General features: G+C 33.9%; 1 protein-coding gene across 41 annotated transcripts in view; it reads left to right on the top strand.

The window, feature by feature from the left end:
- The window catches only part of RIMS1 (regulating synaptic membrane exocytosis 1), a 486,916-nt gene that overhangs the window by 188,589 nt on the left and 274,603 nt on the right, over positions 1-23,724 (top strand). For all 41 annotated transcript variants that reach the window (XM_027057435.2, XM_027057431.2, XM_053222599.1 and 38 more), the window contains exons 3-4: positions 9,197-9,410; positions 11,916-11,927. In XM_027057435.2, coding sequence (XP_026913236.2) covers positions 9,197-9,410; positions 11,916-11,927 — 226 coding nt within the window. The remainder of the gene's footprint in view (positions 1-9,196; positions 9,411-11,915; positions 11,928-23,724) is intronic.

The raw sequence follows: 23,724 nt of genomic DNA, 5'->3' as shown, positions 1-23,724 counted from the left end.
GAATGATGAACTAGAGTGAGGAAATCCATTGGCCAGAGCCTACTTAAAAAGTTGATGAAATAATCCAAGTGAGGAATAATGAGAGTTTTCACCACAGGTAACAGATCTGTGCTATGCAACTAATCACTACAAAATGGGTTTTTGGTTTGTTTGCTTGTTTATATATGTGTCTTGTATCTGAGTCTGAGTTTTACTAGATACAATAGACTGGATAGCTACATATATGTATGTATAACTTTGTTAGGACACTGCGTTTATCAAAAGAAATTTGCTGGTGGAGGCAAAATGCTCCCATAGTGTTCACTAAGTGTATATTTAGTATATGAAGAAAGAGAGAGAGAGAAACAGAGAATATCATAGGAAATCTTAGACTTAGATATTGCTCACGTCAAGTGCAGTGGAATGAATTAAGAAATTTGACATAAATCAGAGGAGTGTAGATAATGTGGAAGACTGATGTCAACAACATCTATCCCAGAATCTTTCTAGGGAATTTATGAAGAAGCCAGAAATCTAAACACTAAATTTCACAGGTTCTCTTGCAGCTAGATTTCCAGATGTGATTTATGTTCCACCAGTCAGATGTACTTGTATGAAACTTGAATTGAAACGGAGTTAAATGGAGGACCACAGCAGCACGCTGGGCAATCATTTTTCTGGACTCTCTAGCAGGCTCCAAGTGGCTATGGTGGTGTTTCCAGATCAGAATGTCTCTGCTGAGGTGGTAGGATTCTAACACCAGCAATTTGGGCAGTGGCTTTCTGATTCCATAGCTTCCTGGTTGAGGAACTCTGAGTAACTAGTTTATGCTTTTGTTTTAGGAGTCATTCCTGGAGGTCAGGTTAAGAACCCACTTCTGTCCCCCTTCCAACAATTTTGTAGCACCAGATTTCATAACTTAGTCTTTTTGTTTAAAAGACTGTGAGGTTATTCCCAACTCATCTCTAATATAAGGGACCAAGCATCATTACAAAAAATTAGTTATCACTGGAATGCAGTGGAATTTTACTGCTCTTCTGTTCAAGAGTAGAATCAGAGAGACAGTTTTATTAAAAGGGAGACAACTGGGGCGCCTGGGTTGCTCAGTCAGTTAAGCGTCCAACTTTGACTCGGGTCATGATCTTTTAGTTTGTGGCTTTCAGTCCTGCATCGGGCTCTGTGCTGACAGCTCTGAGCCTGTAGCCTGCTTTGGATTCTGTTCTCTTCCCCGCCCCTGCTGGCACTCTGTCTCTCTCTCAAAAATAAATAAACATTAAAAAAATTTTTAAAAGAGGGGACAACTCTGTTTTGGGGCCAAAAAAACAATTTTTAACGGCACATATGTTTTCACATCACAGGTATGTGTGGTTATTGGGCTGTCATTCATTACAACATATAAACTGGATGCATGTTTGCTGATATGCAAAGACTCTAAAAGATAATTTGATTTCAACTTACACTTTTAAGAAGTTTGAGAGCATTCACAATTGTGTTATTATCTTAGCATGCTTTCCTATTTTTTTGCTTTAGTACTTCTTTTTATTAAATTTTTTTAACATTGATTTATTTTTCAGAGACACAGAGAGACAGAACATGAATGGGGGAAGGGCATAGAGAGAGGGAGATACAGAATCCGAAGCAGGATCCAGGCTCTGGGCTCTCAGCACAGAGCCCAATGTGGGGCTTGAACTCACAAACTGTGAGATCATGACCTGAGCTGAAGTTGGACACTTAACCAACTGAGCCACCCAGGTGCTCCTACTTTAGTACTTCTAGTAGCATTACTATGTGCCATACATTTAGTATTCAGGAAATAGTCCAAGTTCCAAATCACCTAGAAAAATGTTTTTGACCAGCTGTGCCAAAGAAATCTCCCTGGTGATTTTAACCAGAACTATTACCCTACAGAACAATTTAATTACATTCCTTGCCATTTGGTATATGTTGTCATAAACTGTTAATTTGTGTTTACCTATAACTTACTTCCTAAGTAGACTGTACTTTCCTTGGAATCAAGAACTGTGCTTTAGAATTGAGGTTGGTGTTAATTTTTTGACAATAGAGTGTGATGTCAAAATCTTTTAAAGCAAGCCTTTAACCTATCAGGCTAGTGAGATGTTTAATTTCCTTCATTGTCAGGTCTTTCTCCTGGACACCCCTATTGGAGGCACTTGAACAATCTGACATTCTCAGAAGAACTCTCCTAGCTTTAATCTCCATGTTACTAACTTCATGGGCCCTAAATTGTACCCTGTTTTATGTATTCTGTGCCCCGGTTGGGAAGGAACACATAAGCCCTTGCCTTTTTATGCTTGTTTGCACATCCAAAAGCAATTCTCCATGTTAGATGGCTATGCACAAGCCACCCTGGTCCCTGTCCCTCTCTTCATCCTAGGGAAAGCCCTTACCTTCCTTCCACACCTGCCTCTTAGGCTTTTGGAATTTCAAAGCACTAGTTCCCTTTCCCTCCTACTCTAGGAAAGTCTGTCCTTTGAAAAGGATAGCCAGGAAGAAAGCTGGAGTTGTCTCCTGGCTTCTGATCACTTTGAGGATGGAGGAAGGAAAAATACAAAATAGAAATAAATGAAGTACTGTGCCAATTACAACAATTTCTCTGCATTCTACCATTATCATTTAGCATCTTGCTGTGTACCATATTTATAGTAAGTAATCAACAAATACTTATTAATATGTAAGAATGTCATTACCAATTTTCTGTTTAAATTATTTTGCATTTATATAATGATGTTTTTAAAGAATATCTAGTTTTTTAGGCATTCATCTTTAGATCCTTCAAATGTGTGCCATTAATCACCCAAACAACCTGTTTACAACTGGAATCTTGATGTTTCTTGAGTTGAGTGCACATATGTTAAAATAGTACAATGATTATTATAGAATGAAATGATGGGAAAAAGCCACATCCTGAGAGGAAACCAAGGTTTCTCTATTAATGCTTTCTTTTTTATAGTATTGCATATTTTATAACACCATTTTCCCTCTAGATAATTTAAATCTGAAATTTGTGATCATATGTATTGTCAATCTTACTAATCACTAAGAATATATTGTTAATTCTAAAATTGAAATATATAAATAAATTTCACAACAAAGATTTAATATTTGTAATTCTGCATTTACTGACATTCACTGGCATTTATAATATATAATAAAATATGTATTTCCATTTATTATTCATAATAGAACACTGTCACATATTTGATATGTATTAAAGCATTAAAACATCAGATACAAAAAATACATATGCTGTTTATGGTTTCACTACAATATCCTGATTCCAAAGGCAAAATTTATTATGAGAACAACATCTTGACAGAGTGAGATATCAGAATAATATAAGGGGAATACGAATTGAGAAAAGGACATTAAAGTTGATTTTTAAGATACAGTTCAGTAGAGCATTGCAGAAGGTTGCAGAATAAGTAGATTTTGAGGAACTGGGAGTAAATAAATGCTGAACCAACCTTCCTTCCTTCCTTCCTTCCTTCCTTCCTTCCTTCCTTCCTTCCTTCTTTCCCTCCTCCCCCCCCCTTTTTATAGTATCTGCTGATAAGTAAAGAAAGAACACAATGGGAAATAAGTTAAAGAGGTTGCTAGAGACTTTGGTTGGACTCTTTCTTTCAGTGAAGAATAAGGGAGTCCTACCTGTAAGGAAGGGAAGAAGCCCATGAAGAAACAGAGTTGAAGCTGTAAGAGAGTTCTGGGCTGAGAAACAGCATGGTTTTTCTTCTCTTAATTCTCTCCCGGTGGGAATGTCCAAACCAGTTTTATAAATATGGACTATTGCCAAAACCAGGAAGGAATTGGAAATACACATGAGAGTTGGGTACAGATGGGTGCAGGTCACTAAGGGATAGCATCCGGGAGGATATAAGTCCTGGTAGAGTTTGGAGATGCTTGTGTGAATGACTTCATAAACTGTGGGGTGAAGCACTTACCAAAGAGCTGCCCCAGGCATGTCAGTGCAGCTTCTGGGAGAGCACTGTCCCCTGGCAGCTGTCATCCTTAGGAACTACTCAGAGGGCTAGATTTTTCTTCCACTGAAAGAAAGACTAGAAGAGAGACTGGAAGAGACCTTCCCTCCTAAAATGTCTCATGGAGAAAATGAGAACCTAGAGACCCCACCCTCATAACTCAACTGAGAAACCTTATCTCACCAGCCTTCTTGCCGTGGCCTACTGGAGAAGGACATGTTGCTGCCTGCCCACCTGTTGTGGTCTGGCCCCCTGTCACAGCCTAAGCTGCATACGCACATAGGGAACCAACACTGGGTTCATACATCATCAAAATAGTATTTTGAGTCTTTCAGGAGGACACAGTAGCTTGAAGTTAATTTGAGAAAAGAGAGCTTAGGAATAAGCACTGTAGAGGAGTTGAAACTGCATGAAAGTATTATTGAGCAGGAGTGAAAGGTCTGTGGGAGTTTCAGGACCTGAGTTCATCAGCATAGCTTTGGCTTGTTCATACTCAGCTTTTGTTCATGTATCATCAGTTAGTCATGACAAAACACTGACATTTCCTGATAGTTAACACTTTCCTGCATTCAGAAACGTTTTCATTTGCAAGTTGAATCCGTATTTGTTGTCATCTTTTATATGCGCTTAGAGTAAGATCTGAAGTATGTGAATTTACAATGATATATTCAGATAGAAAGGAAAAGCAAACCCCTAGACAAAAATTAGTTTTCTCATCAATAAAATGGGAATTTATTTCATAAAGTTATTGTGCATTTAAACATACACATTTCTTCTTTAAATTAATTAGGAGGCATAATTGGTCAACTCTTTTGTAGATTTTAATGTCACATATATTCCAGTTTTTCATTTCTTTATAGCACTCATTTGTTATTTAATGATATTTGATGAGATAGAACTGAATTTTTTCCTTTTTTAATGTGAAATACTTCATAATACAAAAGCACATATGTAAAGAATAGAGAAAAAGAATAAAAGATATAATATGTGCCTAACACTCAACTTAAGAAATAAAACATATTCAGTACTTTTGAGGCCCAGAGCTTGAAAAATTTCATATCTACATGAAAAAAAATATGTATTCTACCACTGAGGACAATAAATATGTGTGAACAAGTATCGTACTCAATAAGCTTAACAAGTTTATTCTACTGGACAGATAAATACATATGCATATGTATATAAAGTTCTTAATTACGTTTTTCAAATATTCCCTGTAATTATTTATTTTTGATATGTCTGGTCTGTTAATTATAGAGAGAAAGGTCTGTCAAAGTATCCTACAATGAAGGTGGATTTCTCTACCTTATTAGTTTTATTATTTTTTGGCTTCATATATTATTATATGCAATTAAGTTTAGAATTGTCTTGTAAAAAATTATATGAATACTTTTTAAATAATAGATTATCCTTTTTATCTTTAGTAATGCTTTTTGCCATAAATATTATCCCAGTTTTGTTGTTGTTGTCCTTAGCCTTTCACTGGGATATATTTTTTCATTCTTTTATTTCAAACATCCTTCCTAGTTTGGGTATATCTCTTCTAAACCTAATTTAGCTAAATTTTAAAAATCTAACATGTTAATTTTTGTCTTTTAATGATGCTGTAGTCCATTATACATATTGTGACTCCTGATGTGTGTTGGATTGTTACTACCATTGTTTGCCATAATTTCTAATTCCTGCTTTGTCTGTGTTTGTTCATTTGCTTCAATTCTTGTCTTCTGTAGATTGACTATTTCCTCATTCCATGTTTTCCACTGGTTTGGATATCATACACTCTATTTCAATTATTTTTGGTGGTGACCTAACAACAATGTTAATTTTGTTCACTTGTGTGAAAGTTAAAGCTGAAGTTCTTGGTCACAGAGCCTCAGTACATGTCCCAGGAGCAGTGGTCTGCTTCATAACTATACTCCATCTCTGAATTAGTGCTACTGTTTCATTTTTCTCCTGTGAGGATCTCCATACTTTCTCCCCAACTCAAATAGGAATTAAAATTTATTCCTTTAGGGGCACCTGGGTGGCTCAGTCGGTTAAGTGACTCTTGGTTTCCACCAAGGTTATGATCTCACAGTTCATGAGTTCGAGACCTGCATTGGGTTTCGCTGACATTGTCCTTCCCCTGCTTGTCCTCAATCTCTCTCTCAATATAAATAAACATTTTTTTAAAGTTATTCCTTTAAATATCCAGTATTTTCAGCATTTTGTAGCAGCAAGATTTTTCAGGATACATAGCCTTCAGTATGAAATTGTTTTTTTTTTCTCAAAATGGACTAAGAAAAAAGTATTTGTGTATGATTTTTACAGTTAGCAAGTATGTATTGGCTACTACTAAGGAGAAATATGTCTTAACTATCTTGCTAAACTGTGCATTTCTAATGCTATTTACTGTTTGGTAGAAGAAAGGTGACATGTACAGAAATACTAATAGTATATGGTAAAAAAACCAAAAGACAAAAAGCTGAATGCCTTATGAGTGACCAAATCAAATGCTATGAGATTGTAGCAGAGTAAGTTTTTATCTCACTGGTCACTGCCCTGCATATATTTATTATAAAAAAAACACCCCTTTTGATTGGGTCCTATAGGATGGATAAAAGTATTTTGTGTTTGATTTTTTTTTAAGTTTATTTATTTATTTTGAGAGAGTCAGAGATAGCACAAGTGGGGAAGGGGCAGACACAGAGGGAGAGAGAGAGAATCCCAAGCAGGCTCTGCACTGCCAGCACACAGCCTGACGCAGGGCTTAAACTCAATGAAACCGTGAAATCATGATCTGAGCCAAAATGAAGAGTTGGACACTTAACCAACTGAGCCACCCAAGCACCCCAATGTTTGAATTTTTAAAGAACAGTGGATTTTCAAACCATTATACCTCAGTACAAAGCATATACTAAATCAGGAGATGACAGACTGGCCCACGGGTCCAATCTGGCTTACCATCTGTTTTGGTAATAACGTTTTGTTGGAATATAGCCACACTTATTATGCTTATTATTTACATATTATCTATGCTACTTTCATGTTATAATAGAGCTGTGTAGTTGTCAAGGAGACTATACGGCCCACAAAGTCTAACATATTTACAATCTGGCCTTTTACTGGAAAGTTTGCCAACACTCATACCAAATCATGTGCTGTATTACAAAGTAAATTCATAGGGAATCTTTTCCCTTTGCCTAGCTTTTGCATTTATATTTACTTAAATACATTTGATTTGATGGTTCTCACAATAAATATCTACCCATGTACTTCCTCTCTGCTTAGAGTTTATATATGTTTCTTTGATTAGAGATATTTCCTTGTTCCCACTCCTTAATAATTACTTTCTTTAATAGAAGCCTTAAGATTTCCAATGCTATTTTGTAAGGTTACTTTTGAAGTAGTTAAGATAGCCCCAGTTGTTTTTTAAAAACTTGAGCCTAGATTAATGGTGCTTAAATTATAAAAAATTCAGTGTACCAAATAGCATTGTTTTTCAAGCCATTCAGACATTCTTGCTTTCATTAAACATATCACTATTTCTATGAACTGAAATTAGCTAGCCTTTAAATTGGGGAGGGCTTCAGATTCTAAACTACTTTATTTCCTAGTGCAAGTATGTGTGCTATTAAATAGAAAAACTGTCAATTGGCAAAGCAGGAAAGGGGTTTTATAATTTTTAAAGTAATCATTAAAATTCTGCTCAAGAGCTGTTGATGTTAAAAGAAAAATATAATGAAATCCCAGTACTTCAAGTACTAGAGTCCTTAGACATAACTTATTTGATTCTGTTTCCAGGGAGTACCAGTTCCCACAGATATCTTAGGTGTAGAGAATCAAGCTAACTAACTGCCTGTATTAACAACAGCATGTGTGTGTACCTTGTGTCCTAGGGAATACATCCAGCGCACTCGCTCAGTTACAGAGATGAATTTCCTAGGAGTTTCTCCATTGTTGTAATGGCCAATGACTATTGGCTAGGCCTGGGACAACTCTCTCAGTTCTCATTTACAAAACTAAGGCATACTTTCACTGGGGATTCACTGGATGTCATGGTGTTCTGTACAGAGCAGCAAATAGTTTCTATTTGTAGCAGTTGAAGATTGAGGGATTAGGGCTGATGGGGAAGGGAGGAGACTTGAATCACATTAAATGTGAACATTCTTATGGAAAATGATTTGCCTCAACAACTTTGGTTGCATCCATTAAATAAAGAGTGGTGACAACTCTCATACAAATTGGGGTATTTGTATGAGAAAATATTTGTATCAGAAAAAATCTGAGTATTTGCAAGGTGTGGTTTAACACTTTTCACATATCATGGAAGGATTAGTGAGCTCAATTATAATGTATAAGGTGATATTTTATATACTGTATGAAATCAAACACTTGATATTAAATACATAAATAATCTCCAAGAATAGGGGTAAAGGAAGATATTTTGTGTAAGACAAATTGCATAGCATTGTAATTTATAATTTTTTTAAGTTTATTTTTGAGAGAGAGACATGTGAGTGGGGGAGGGCCAGAGAGAGAGGGAGAGAGAGAATCCCAAGCAGGCTCTGTGCTGTCACCACAGAGCTCAATGTGCAGCTCAAACTCACGAAACTATGAGATCATGACCTGAACCAAAACCAAGAGTTGGGCACTTAACCAACTGAGCCACCCAGGTGCCCCTATAACTTAAAACGGTATTTTTCCAAGTATACATCATGCTCACATAGTGGGTCAGGGAATCAATTTCCTGTGACAAACTTTTTTTTAGACTGTAATCATTATTAAAATAGAATGAGATAGACTATACCAGAGTACATCATATATAGTTAGCTTAAGTATTTTGTATAACTTCTGCTTCAGTTGTATACACACATGAATGTAGTTGTAAAGTGTTGAGTTCCCCAGTCCAAATACCTTGAAAGCTATTTGTCTAAAAGAAGCAGAGGCATGGAGTGGACACATGAATTCCACTTTGGAGACCAAAACAGTGATTATATGTTGTACTTGTGTATGTTTCATTGCTGGTAACAAAACTGAGACTAGTGGGTTACATGCTAATACATTTTTTACCAGTGGCCTTTTACTGGAAAGTTTGATTAGTTGAAAGGTAAGATTAGTGGGAAAAATTATTTTATATGTTTTGGTTTCATTCAAATAGCTATACTTCTGTTAGGAAAAATTATTTTTGTTTTTGTCTTCTGTCATTTACTTAGTTTGCTACCGTTTTCTCTTTTGCCCAGGAGATTGCATCAACAATTTGAAAGCTACAAAGAACAAGTGAGGAAGATAGGGGAAGAAGCGCGGCGTTACCAGGGAGAGCACAAAGATGATGCTCCGACTTGTGGAATCTGTCACAAAACAAAGTTTGCTGATGGGTGCGGCCATCTCTGCTCCTACTGCCGCACCAAGTTCTGTGCCCGCTGTGGAGGCCGCGTGTCTCTGCGATCCAACAACGTAAGTGTTCCCTGAGCCTGAGAGGTGCTCTGAATGCAGGTGAAAAGCAGTACACCTGCCAAGCAGAAAACATACATGTGTTAGAAAGTAGATGCAGGCATGAGTGTACACATTAATGTGCCCCTTTCCCATTTTCTGTTTTTCATAAGGTTCATAGTAGTGGAGTAGTGATGAAATAATAAAAAAAATGCTTTCCATATGCATCTTAGTAAATGATTAAAAACCACAAGATTCAAACCAACAGATTATTTGTGGGAGTAAATTTACTTTCTGAAAAATGTAGTAAATGTGGATTTAGTATCATGAACTAGAAGACTCTTAAAAGTTGTTATATCCAGTTCTTCTTGTAAAAAGAAGAAAAAAAACTTTTAGTTTCTACAATGTTTGTTTCAGACTGAATGAAGGTAGAATGTAAGGTGAACTGGGTAGCATTAAATGTAACCGAAGACAACATATGTAAAGCAATGATTAGCTTCTATGAGAGTAATTTCCTATTTACTGTTGTGGTAAAGTATATAGTGCTAGGTTTCTCTCATGGAAACTATTTTGATATTTAAAGAATATGTCAAAATACCCTTTTTTAAATTTGGGGGGATTTTTGTACTTATTATCTTCTCTATGAGATGTAGTCTCACCTGATGCTGTTTCCTTATTTGGCTTAAATGAGAGCTACTTATGTTATGCCTGTGCTTTAAATATATATACTTTTTGAGGCACTGAGATGCTCATTTAAGAGAACTAAATATTCTTTATGAAGTACTAGATAAATTCTAATACTTTAGAATACATTTTAATATACTTTATTATATACCCTATCTTAGTATGGTAAAATTATTTATAGGGATGTCTGGGTGAGTTTTCTTTGATGTAGGTCTGCAGTGTAATATAGAACAGTTGAGATTATCATATACCTAAAGAATTCCCAATGTTTCTCTAAGTAATTTCATTTATTATCTAATCATATATGCAGTGTAACATAGTACAAAGTTATATTTAAAAATAATATGGAAGCTTTATGCACTCTGGATATTTTCCTAATTGAGAAACCCATGGCTAAAATTAAAATCAATCTCCCTATCAACATTATATTCATTGGTAGTGTATTTCAGTTGCAGGTAGGGTATTCTAAATATCCCTTCCAGTGAAATTAAGATATTCAGTAAAAGAGACATGTTTTAAGGTGAGCCCACTATTATCTTTGTGGCCTTGGGAAAATAATTAACTTCCCTGAACAACATCTTCTTTATCTATGAAACTGGATAGTAATAATTACTGTATATGATTATTATGATAATTAAATTAAAATCTAGGTCTTTATGATATATATTTAAGAGTTCTTTAGGTGCCATTCTGATGACCACATGAGTTTTCCTCCTGAAAGTTCTTTAGTTAATTATCATATGTTATATTAAGACCTTTTTAAAACAACCTTGGGTTAAAATAGTATCTGGCACATAAAAAGGTGTACAAGAACTATGTGTTAACTTTCTCATCTTTAGTGTTCCTAAATACACTGTTTTGGAATGAATTCTCACAGATGAGACCTGGGAATGATATACAAAATATTTACAAAAACATTTGGTGTAGGGGTACTGTCCAATCTGAAAAGGTGCTGTCAGTACATAGTAGTGTGCAAATTAGCAGGGTGGAAATGCGGACTGAGCACCCATAGCTGTTGAATGTTTGTAACTTCCCATGATAGGTTTGAGGAAAACCAATAATAATACAGTTAACTAATGAAATATTAAAATTACCTGGGTTAATCTCATGTTAAAGGAAATTGAGCTAAGATGTACCCCTGCTTTGGAGACACCCAAGCCTAATGTAGTCTATCTGTCTCTATAAGCCCATCCAATTTGGACAAAATATTCAAAAGAACAAAATAATAGAAGGCATCACTTTAAGGCATGAGACAAAAATATTGTATGAATATATTGTGTTGTTTTTTCCCATGACATTATAAGTGTTGAAACGTATATTACATATAAATATTGCTTGTGGAATAATTTATGACTACAATAGTTAATATCTTTTTTCTCATTTTTATTCTTTACAAATATTTCCCATTCTTAGATTTTTCCAAATTGTAACTATAAATATTTTGACAGTAATTTGATAAAATTATTTATATAATTTTATGCATTTTAATAAAATGTCTTTTCAGTAATAGAAAGACTAAATATAATAGTGAATTAAGATTTCTTTCTGAAAAATGTTTTAAATATAGATGTAATCATCAAGTACTAAAACTTTTGGAAATTATAGTGCCCAATTTTGGTATCTACTATAGTAGAATTAGTATAGATGCATTTTCAATGAAAGCTTGAACAATGAGTATTTTGGGGAAGAGTAAACATTTACAATGCTTATAAATACCTATGTCTGAACACTTTAAAAATAATACATAATTGTTTTCTTAAAATCTATTAATATATGCCTTATTTTTGTTTTTCTCTTCTTCTTTTCCTCTCTTTTTACTCTGCTTCCTTGGATGCTTTCCCAAAGGAGGACAAAGTGGTTAGAATCCATGCTTTCTTTTCTATAATTTGTTATTATAATGTTGTGAACTTTATTGAGTGAATGTTTCACCTAGTGTTGTCAGTCACTATACTTTCACAAAGAAATGATATACTAGGAAAAACTCATTCCCAGTTCTCGTGGAAAAATAAATAAATAAAATGGACATCTAGGGGCATTACAGAGTTTTATTATTAATAGCAGGTGAAGTCCGGGTAGTTTGAGTTCATGGAAACATTGATATTTATAGTATAGTTTAAATCATTATGAACAATTTGTCCTCTTAGCTTTCTGAGTTTTGATGATGATTCCATCTGCAATAAACAATAAACTGCAATGGAACAATAAATCCCAATGGATTGTCCCTTTCTCAGCACTCAGTAGATGCATAGGCAGGTGATTTAAAATTTTATTGCAGAAGGAATTGAATGTACTGATTTAGTGGCAAGACTGAATCAAATCAAATAAAAAGTCAAAATAAAATGATTTTTCTGTAGAACACAAGTAGCAGAGCTGCCATATTGAACCACATTTTGCCCTACGCCCCTTTTTTTTCTCTCTGATGCATAGAAATCACTCCCGAGAGTGGTGAAAGGTCACTTTTCGTTCTTATCAGATATAGAAACCACAGAGACCGGGTTTAAGAAGATAGGATCCAAGTGGAACCATTAGTCAACCTGTCTTTTGTATACAAATTATATAGTTTCATGTGGTATAAATTACAATTTCCCCAAAGCTCAGTAATTTCTCAGTATAAGACTGAGGCAGTACATGTTTGGGGTTCAATATATCAACTCAGCTGTCTTTGTTCAACTGTTTTAAAGTTTAAATGATGTACTGCAGTTCATAAGTAGTAAGCAAGACATTAAGTGAACATTAATCTGTGTTTTTAATCTTGATGCTAATATATGTTCATCACTTTTTCTTTTATTATGAGAAAGAAATCAGGTTGAAAATTATATAGGGTAGTTTGTTTGCACTAACTGTGTTTTCCTGTACTAATGATGGCATGTGAGATCATCTTAGGGGCTCTTATTTTAATGCATTAATGTACTATGTTAGAAAAAATATATATAACTAGAATATCACAACTTTGGTTTCATGAATATTACTTTGAGGGAGTCTGCTTTTGAAATGTAGATAATTTTAAATTCCTTTAAAGAATAAAAATTAAGTAAATAATAATGCTGTTAATAGACCTAGTGGTAAGACTTCAGCCACACCTATAGGGTTGGCCGGACCCATTGTCCTTTTGGCAACATTTCCCCTAATGGTAGGTTATTTGTGCTTATTGTGATTTCCTGACTCTGTAATGAGATTTCAGGTGGACTTTGTGGTTTTCAGGCTAAGAATGGAGTGGAAAGACCTATAAAATACAATCATTTTCAGTTATTTTCTTTATTTTAATTAGAATGCATATATCTACCATTTATTTTTAAGTACTTTGTCATAATTTCATTTAAAAACCTTTTTAGCCTATTGAGGTTATTCAAAAAATTGCCTTTCTAGTTTAGGGAAACCAAAACCAGATTTTGTTTTAGCTGTATTAAAGAGAATAACTGAATATTAAAGTGCTTGATTGTTGGTTCTTTCCCTGTTCCTCTGAGCTCTTTCATTTTTGGTAAAGAAATTATAATTTACAGGTGTGCATGTGTGTACATGTTGGTATGAGTGGCAAGGGAAGAGGGATAAGGGTAAATAAAACTTTCCTAAAAGCAATCTACATCTTGATCAATGTAATAACAATGAATTCTACTTAGTCTGTTATATTGGTGAATAAATACTACTAAAATACTAATATGTATGCTATAAAGACCTAAGGATAGCTAACATATAAATATTCCTCTTATTAAGTCTGGCAAACATATTAATGACTATTTTTTGCAGGCTGGTGCTATTTTATTTTAAAACTTCATACTTAGCTTAAATCATCTCTAATGATAACTTGAAAGACTGTGTACTTGCTTATAAGGAAAATGGCTGTCATAAAGAATCACTTTGCAATTGACACATGTAATAGCTTATAGTAGGAGAGTATTTTATATAAGTGTGTATAGTCTCATAGGTAAGATTATGGTTATTTATTTCACTGAAAGCCCTCTTCTTTACCGAAGTAAATAGGGATAGTACAAAATTCTCCACAGTCTGTTTAAATTGCTTTTGACTTTGTTTTTTACTATCTATTTGGTACCAGAGCATTGAATTTAGGTAATTCCTTTGATAACATTAACACTTTGCTGTTGGTAAATCAGCTTCCTTGAATCCTTCAAGTTTAATTCCTTTGAGATTTACCATAAATTTTCATCAGTATTTCTTTTTTAGTGGGTGAATGGGATTGGTTTACAAATATAGCAACTAAAAAATGAACTTGCTACACTTCTAGTTAATCTTTATTTCCACAAAACGTGTCAGGTTTTATAAATTAAGAGTGTTTTATAGTAAATGTCAGCAATACCCTGAAAAACCGAACCCTACTATTTACTCATTCTTTCCAAATGTGAAAGCTGCACATACCTACCTTGTAAGCATCATGTGTGAAAAAATACTTTTTTATATCAAGATAATAATTGAGGTACTATGTTTAAAGAATCGTGATTTTTTTAAACAGGCTCCTCACAGCTTTTTGTTAGTGGTTGTTTTTAGAAATCACACTAAAAGATATGTTAATGGAGGAAATATGTTTTTGTAGAAAAAGTTCATAAAAGGTAGGAGTTCGGTAGAATGGGGCAGTCTCAGCCATGTCTGGAACTGGTTTTATCATAAAGTGTTGTCTGTGGGATAATTGATTCTTAATGATACAAAGAACTTTGCCCTCACAGACTGCTCTTAAATACCAAAATGATGATTTTGGTTTTCTTCTCTTACTAGGGTTAGATAAAAACAAGCAAGTCAGTAAAATCAACTGCATTAAAAACGGATTTGCATGATCATAGTCAGTGTTTATTTTTATTATAAGAAATCTTCTAAGAGTTTTCCATATTTAGTCCATGGTATGGTGAAACATCTGATCATAACTTTCAACCTTCGCTCTTTGGAAAAGGGGGCTGTTAGAGTTTACCTAGACTCACTTTCCTGTTCTCCTGTTCTCGCTTTCTTTTTTTTTTTCTTTTATATTTTTTTTAATTTACTTTTTAGATACTTTGATGATGGCTTTTTCTGCAAGAATGTTCTCTTAGAGTTTCTTCTCAGAAAGATAATATAAGCCTAAATTAAAAACCTTTAAAATATAGGCAAACATATCAATAAGGAAATGTTAGGGTGCACCAAGGGGAGAACTTTCATTAAGCAATTTAGTTGATTAGGTGTCTCAAGGTATTTCTTATTTTGTTGTGCTTATCCTACAGGGGAGTAACACATCAAGTTTTAAAAACTATTGTGTTAGATAATTCAGAAAGTTGTAAATTTTTTTATTTCAAATTTTTTATTTCAAATTTAGGAATTTACTTCACTCTTTTTCAAGGGCATGGAATCTTAATCTCTTGTACTTAGCATTACTATTCTGGGAATGTTTCTTAATATTCAGTAATCATTAAGAAGTTTGTAATCTTGGTTTTGCTCCACCCAAAAATCATTATTTAATGCACTTATAAAACCTGTTTCATGAAATTATCATTTCACAAATCAACGTTAAATACAGATGCATAGTAAGACAAAGATAGTTCCACTGGAGTATAGAAAAAATAGCCTCCTATTTACAAAAAGGGCTCCTATAACAAAAAGGGCTGTGGTAGAAACAGCTTTCACAAAGCTAAAGACTAAACCATGGATGAACTCCCTAGTTTTTGTGAACATAAGTTGTCAGATCTCTTGTTTATATATCTAGGAGTTGAGTTACTGAGTCATTTAATAGCTCTATGATTAACATTTTGTGGAATTGACAGTTTTCCCTAAGAGCTACACAGCAGTTTTTAAGTTCCAATTTTTTCACACTCATCAATACTTGTTATTGTCTGTATTTTTTAGCCATTCTTGTTGCATGTCAAGTGATACAGTATCTCATCATGCTTTTCATGAACCTATTTTTAAGTAAAAATTATTAGACTGGTTTGATATCTTCAAAGATTCATTTTGATTGTGTGGATTTAGATTCTTACATAAAAATGCTTCTAAGTTAGCAATTTCTCAAGAAAGTTTTTTTTTTGTAAAAGGCTAGTATATTCAAAGTATTAGAAGTTCAGTTTTTTCATTCTCTAGGGATTCTTTTTGTCCTTTGTGTTAGAATAATGTATTTATTAATCTATATGAATAAGAACAGGAGCTCTGTTGAATTTAACATAACTTAGAATCTAATATCTGTCTGTCTAGACTAGCTATCCCTAGGGTACGTACAAGTAAAAGATTTTTTTTATTGCCAGTTGAAAAGACTATTTTTTAAATATGCAGAAAGAACTAGCATCCTCAGCAGATTTGCCACTCAGCCATAGGTCCAAAATTAACACACAAACTGAAGCCCAGAATGAAAGGACTGTTCTTCTTCCTCTGTGTATGAGATATTTTCTTGAGGGACATGAGCTTTTAGTAGCATGTAAACAGATACACGTAAAGACTAAGTAACAACCAGATTTTCTATCCTCTGCCACCCAACTTTCAATATATCCCTGATGTCTGCCAGATTTCATTAGCAGAAAGATTCCCTATTATTGTGGCTGCTATTGGGGAGTATATTACAAACAAACAAAGTGTATTTTGTCTATATTACTAAAGTCACTCTAGCTCTCTTATGGTAGCTTTTTACATGGTGTATCCTTTTTACATCCTTTTAATTATATCTACTTTTGTCTTTGTATCTAACGTGTGTCTCATATTAACAGCACATACTTAGGTCTTGTTTGTTTGTTTATTTTAAAGACAACTTAATCTTTGCTGTTGTGATTGGATTTATAATTCATTCATGTTTAATATTATCAATATGGTTGTATTTGTCTTTTATTTTCCTTTTTTATATATCTCATTTTTTGTTCCTCCATTCTTTCTTCACTGCCTTCTTATGCATTAAATTAGTATTTTCTAGTCATGTTTTAATATTTCAGTGATTTTTTTCATTACATTTTCTGAGTTATTTTCTTTGTGTCTCTAGGGTTTCCAATATGCATCTTAACTTACAGGAATCTACTTTCACATTACCTTAATTACAATAAAAGATATAAATATTAATTATATATAGATCTATTCCCTCTTGCCCCTTTTTGTGCCATTATTTTAATAAATTTTATCTCTGTATATGTTAAAAATGTAATTTTTAACATTTTTATAATTAATACTTTATATGATTTTATGTATTTTAATAAAGCTGAGAGAAGAAATAAGAGCAAGTGTATATTTATAGGATTTGTTATATAATATTCTTATTTACTTTTTTTTATTTTCTTCATTTCTTCCTGTGGATTCAAGTTACCATCTGGTGTCCTTTCCTTACTCCAGTGCAACATTGCTTTCACCCACTTCCTTTGTGCTGATATTGCCAAGTATATTTGACTTCCATATGTTACAGGTTTAACAATACTAGTATATTAATATTGCTTTATGCTTTTTTAAAAATCTTTAAGGTAAAGAAGAAAAATGAGATAATACTTTTATAATAACCTATATAATTAACTTTGCCAGAGTTTTTTTGTTTTTTCGCATGAGTTCATATTATTGTCTAGTGTCACTTCCAGCCTTAAGAATTTCCTTTAGTATTTCTTTAAAATGAGTCTTCTAGCAATGAATTCTATCAGCTTTTGTTTATTTAGGAATGCCTTTACTTCACTTTTATTTCTTTAAAGTTAGTTTTGCTAGATGTAAGGTTCTTGGTTGACAGCTTCTTTTACTTCTTTCAGCACTTCAAATATGTCATCCCACTGCCTCAGACCTCCATTGTTTTTATTTGAAGTCAGTTGTTAATTTTATTAAGAGTCTTTTGTATATGACCAGTCTATTTTCTCTTGCTATTTTCAAGAATTTATTTTTCCTAGCTTTTGACATTTATTATCATGTTTATGTGTCAGATTATGGACCTTTTTGTGTTCTTCCTAGTTGTGTTCATTGAGTTTTTAGATGTAGTTTAATGTTTTCCATCAAATTTGGGAAGTTTTTCAGCCCTTATTGCTTTGAATTTTTGATCCTTTTTCCTGCCAGCTTAAATCTAATGTTGAGCCCCTGTCATGAATTTTTTTATCTTAGTTATTGTACTTTTAAATTCCAGAATCATCTTTTTAAATTTTTTAAATTTAAAAAAAATGTTTAACTTTATTAATTTATCTTCAGAGAGAGAGAGAGGGAGAGGGAGAGGGAGGGGCAGAGAGAAAGAGTGCATGTGGGGCTCAGTCTCACAAACCACGTGATCATAGCCTGAACTGAAATCAAGACTTGGACACAACCAACTCAGCCACCCAGGCACCTCAAGAATCATCTTAGTTTTTAATAATTTGTATATCTTAACATATACTCCGTATTGGATGAGACATTATTATAACTCCCTTTATTCTTTGAGCATGGTTCCTTTAGTTCTTTGAACATACTGATCATAGCTCCTTTAATGTCTTTGTCTGATATTCCCAACATCTGGGACTTCTCAAAGAAGGGTTGTTGCCTGTTCCCTGCCCCCCTTTGGTGAGTCACACATTTACTGTATTTTTTGCATGTCTCATAAATTTATAGTTGATTACTGGTCACTTCAGATAAAACATTGTAGCAAATCTGTGTGTGATCCCTGTCCCCACTCCTGGGACTTTTTTTGTTTGTTTGCTTGTTTGCGTCTTTATTTGTTTAGTGAGTTGGCTGTACTATTTCAGTCAAACATATTTCCCCTGCAGTGTGCAACTTCTCCGGTAGATACTATGGCCCTTGACTGGGAACTGGGGGTGCATCAGGATGGGGGAGACAATTTTCTTGGCTACATCCACCCAGAATAGAATGTCAATCTTGCTTAGCTAGAAGGGAACAAGGAAGGGAATAAGTTGTGACTCAAATGCCACAGATTCTCACTGTTCTTATGGAGATTTAGTAGATTTCCTCAAATAAACATTTCTCCATTTTCGATATGCCCTTTGGACCACTTCCAGGGACTTCAAATGGCTGTTTTCTTAAAGTAATTTTCACTATTTATAGTTGTTTTTCCAGAGAGGGAGCCTGCAGAGCTCCTTACATTGCTATTTTAGAAGTGCCCCTCAAATAGATTCTGATACTTGTGTTTTAACACATCCATTCACTAATTTATTTATTCATTTTTCCCATTCACTTATTCATTCATAGATTTTCTCCCATGAGTAACCTTATATATAATTTTTTTAATGTTTATTTATTTTTGAAGAGAGCAAGACATAGCACAAGTTGGGGAAGGTCAGAGAGAGAGGGAGACAACAGAATCTGAAGCAGGGTCCAGGCTCTGAACTGTGAGCACAGAGCCTGATGTGGGGCTCAAACTCACAAACCTCGAGATCATGACCTGAGCCAAAGTCAGATGCTTAACTGACTGAGCCACCCAGGTACCCCAATGTAATATTTTTTTTTCAAACTCAATTCTCAATCATTTAAAAAAGATGCACTTTTATAGTGATAGATACCAAAATGGATTCTTTCTGTTTAATTTAATATAAAAGTTACTTCTCTGAGCTTATTATTTATAGATTGAAATTAATTATGTGTTTATGTTGTTGCATAATAATTTTTATTTAATGTTATATTAAATAAAGTACAATTCCTCAAAATTTCCTCCTTGTATATAGGATGACAACCATCTGGTAATTTTTTTCCCCTGCCTCAACCATCTGGTAATTCTGTCAACATCCCTACTGAAACCCTTTAGTGTCAAAAGTATCATGTACCCATTTGCTTACAAACCACAAGACCATGACCATTTTTTCATATTCTGTGTATTAGAAGTATTTGAATATATCCTCAAAACTTTGTAAAACATATCTTAAAGTTATTACATTCAGGGGCACCTGAGTGATTCAGTCAGTTGAACATCTGACTCTTGATCTCAGCTCTGGTAGCCATCTCAGGATTGTGAGTTCAAGCCCCACCTTGTGCTCAGTGTTGGGCGTGGAGCCTACTTAAAAAAAATAATAAAACAAAAAATATAATAAAATAAAGTTAGTAGAGTTGTTTTGCAGGTACTTAATAAAATTTAATATGTTCTAAATCTGGTAGTCATAACTTGGAGTTAGGCACCTAAGCCTTTAAGAAATACTTTTTTTCATATATTTCCTTATTATGAAACTTAATAAATGTATTAATTAGTTTATTTTGTTGTTGTATAATATGTATATGCAATAGATTCTTTTCACACATAAACTTCAACAGCAAATATTTTTTTCAAAATTCCATTTGAATCGCTTTAAAATGATAGAAAAATAACTGTGCATTTACTTTGTGAACACCTGTGTTGTAAAAGATTTGATTTTCATAAAAATCAATCAGGTGTTGTTATTGGCCGATAAAGTGCTGTTGCAGCAAATTATATGGGTAAAAGTAGAAGATTCACCTTTGGAAAATGTTACACCTTTGGACTCTTCAGTAACTTCTGGGAATCGGAAAATGTCTGTGTCTTTAAACTACATAAAAACACAGAAGACCAACAGTGCTAGTCTTTGAACGGAGTGTGCAAGTATGTTTTTTGGTACAAGTAAAACCAGATAGGACAATCACAGAGAGTAGGTGCACTTGACGGACAGTATCAAAGAAGGTTTTCAGGAAGGACAGCAAGTCAAGCCTCAGGTTGGTGATTGGACTAGATGATCATAGTTATTTCTTGCTTTACTCAAATTCTTTGATGTTTTCCTTGTTTGTTGTTGTTATTATTCTTTACTGTAAGACATGGTTAAAAAATTATTACTCATTACAATTGTTTTGTGTGTCATAAAAATATTTCTTCTCAAATCTACACATTTTGGTGCTTAAAATTTACAGTTGCTAGATATGCCTAAATTCTTTTTAGATATCAGAGGACCATTTGTTGGGAGTTTTGTAGAGGATATTCATGCATCAAATGCAGTTTGATTTACAAATTAACAATGCTATGAACTTCCCTCCATATATCTCGATCTTTTATATTTTCATACCCTTGCTTAGTTTCTTTCAGTATCTTTCAAAATAATCTTGATCAACTGATGAAAAGTAGTTTTCCAAATGCCAAGAGCAACTCAAATGTCATCCCCCCCATGAAGCCCTCCCTGAGTGTCTCAAGCAGAGTTAGAGTTAGCTTTCTACACCTTTTACACACCTTTATTATAATATATTCTATTGATTAGTGACTTTCTTGCAGTTGTGGAAAGAATAAACACTACCTTGAATAATCAACGATGAGTACGCTGCTTAACACACACTAGGTACCCAATTCATGTTTGTTGGAAAAATGTGAATTAAATAAGATTATAACTTCCAACTCTGACATTTTATATATCTATGAAATGTTAATATTAGTGGCTGCAGAAAATCTTTCCTAGAAACCAACTAACATTTATTAGGCATGTGTTTCTTAAACACTAGTAACAAGGCCTAATCCTGGGCAGTTTATATCAGAGATTCCACAACATCCTTAGCATTTTTTTGTGTGTCAGTCCAGTTCAATTGTTTTTAAATCATCCTTCTTGGACCATATGTCACCACTGAACTATTTCAGGAAACATTATCAACACTGTCACTTAACTAAACTTTGTATTTCTGTCTACCAGAATAATATGTTTTCTTCTTTTTTTTTTTCCTTTGAGCTCTCTCTTTTCTTGGTTCTTCTTTCTTTTCTTCTCTCTAGATTAAGCTTTTATTGTGGGTTGACTACAAGTTACTGCCTCTCATTTTACCCTATGTCTGATTCTCTTTTTCCCCTATCAATGCTTTACATTCAATTTTGTCAATAGTGAAAGTTAGGATATCAAGATGAGTTACAGGACATGGTGTAAAAAATATAATAGTGATTATATAAAATAAGTTAAGAAGGTATGCAGGCATGCTATACCTCATTTTATTGTGCTATAACTTTACTGCACTTCACAGATATTGCATTTTTTACAAATTGAAGGTTTGTGGCAACTCTGGGTCAAGCAAGTCTATCAGCACCATTTTTTTCAACATTTGCTTATTTTGTGTGTCTGTGTCACATATGCTAATCCTTGCAATGTTTCAAACTTTTTCATTATTGTCATATTTGTTATGGTGATCTGTGATCAGTGATTACAACTCACTGAAAACTCAGATGATGATTAGCATTTTTTAGTGATAAAGTGTTTTTTTAAATTAAGGTCTTACTTTTTTTATGTACATCTACACTATTGTGCACTTAATGGACTACATTATACTGTCAACGTAACTTTTATATGCACCAGGAAACAAACAAAAAACTTCATTTGATTTGCTTCATTGGAGTGCTCTGGAACCAAACCTGCAATATCTCTGAGGTGGGCCTATAATGAGCACATCTTGTGTTTCTACCTCAAAACTAATCTTTAAAAGGAGGAACTATTTTGATGAGACTGTTTTTGGATATCTTTAAAGTTACTATATCATCAAAAGAAAAGAAAAAATTATACAGATATGTTTAACTGTCAGTGTCTTTATCGATGTTGCCTAGTTGTGTGTGTGTGTTTTTAATCTTAAGGTATCTGCTTTTCTTCAGCTAATTAAGTTGACTTGATCATTCTTTGATGATTTCTCTCCTGTTTTGCCCTCTTTTCTATTATAGGTATGCTGAATTTCCTATACGTATCTTCTCCTATCTTTTTTCATCTTCATTATACTTAATATTTTTCAAAATCCCAGAGCTATTCTTACCTGATTATGCTTCCTTATGAATTTTCATTCATCTGAAAACAAAACTTTCTGATATCAGATTGTCCTGTTTCCATGGAAGAAATGTTTTCTCAAAACTACTTAATAATATTAATTTTGTGAGGTTCCTGAGTACCTTAGTAGGTTGAGTGTCCAACTTCAGCTCAAGTCATGATCTCATAGTTCGTGAGTCCAAGCCACACATCAGGCTTGCTGCTGCCATTGCAGAGCCCACTTTGGATCCTCGTGCCCCTCTCTCTGCCCCTCCCTGACTTGCACCCTCTCAAAAATAAATGTTGTAAGCTTTGAGTCTGGAGTGCTCTCTTGTCCAGTAAGAGAGGGGATGCAGAATTAAATATGAGAGAGGCTAATGTCTGGGAGGAGACAAGAGCCCTGAGTAAGTGTCCTTTCTCCGTATGTATTAGGATCAGAAGGCATTACATACATGATGGACATGCAGAAAGAAACAATAAAACAGTAACCCTTAACTCGTGTGTGAGAGAAAAGGGGTTTTTGAAGATATGCGGTGTTAGGGCTTAGGGTCAAGACAAATCAAAATTTTAGCACATCAAGCAGACTGCCATTTACTGCAGGCACCAGGCGTCTTTATCTTAACTTTTCTAGGGGCTAAAACAGATAGAGCATGTTACCTCAGGGTTAACAAGGCATTTTTCTCGATAATTAGCTCTGGGCTCTTTCACCCTGCAGCAGACAGAGACTTTCTGCCTCTACCTGTTCTCAGATGCTTTAATCCTGTGGAAGAGGCTTTCTGCTCAATGCTTTGTTCTATCCTGGGCATTTTCGCCCTGTGGCAGCTTTCCGCCTTAAGCCTTGTTAACCCATTGAGGAAAGCTCAGAGAATTCTTAAACTTATTCCCCACAAATAAATAAAAGTTTAAATTTTTTTTATAAAAGAGTATGAATTGTGGAGGTTTTTCATGTGAACTTTGTCTAATTTTTGTAATATTATACATAATAAGGCAGTTTCTTAGAGAAACACTTGCTTTGGTTCCTCAGAAAAGTCCCACTGTTTTCAAATGAAATTTTCATT

Source organism: Acinonyx jubatus, chromosome B2, assembly GCF_027475565.1.
Source record: "Acinonyx jubatus isolate Ajub_Pintada_27869175 chromosome B2, VMU_Ajub_asm_v1.0, whole genome shotgun sequence".
NCBI classification, from domain to species: Eukaryota; Metazoa; Chordata; class Mammalia; order Carnivora; family Felidae; genus Acinonyx; species Acinonyx jubatus.
This window is presented reverse-complemented; position numbering and strand designations above follow the sequence as displayed.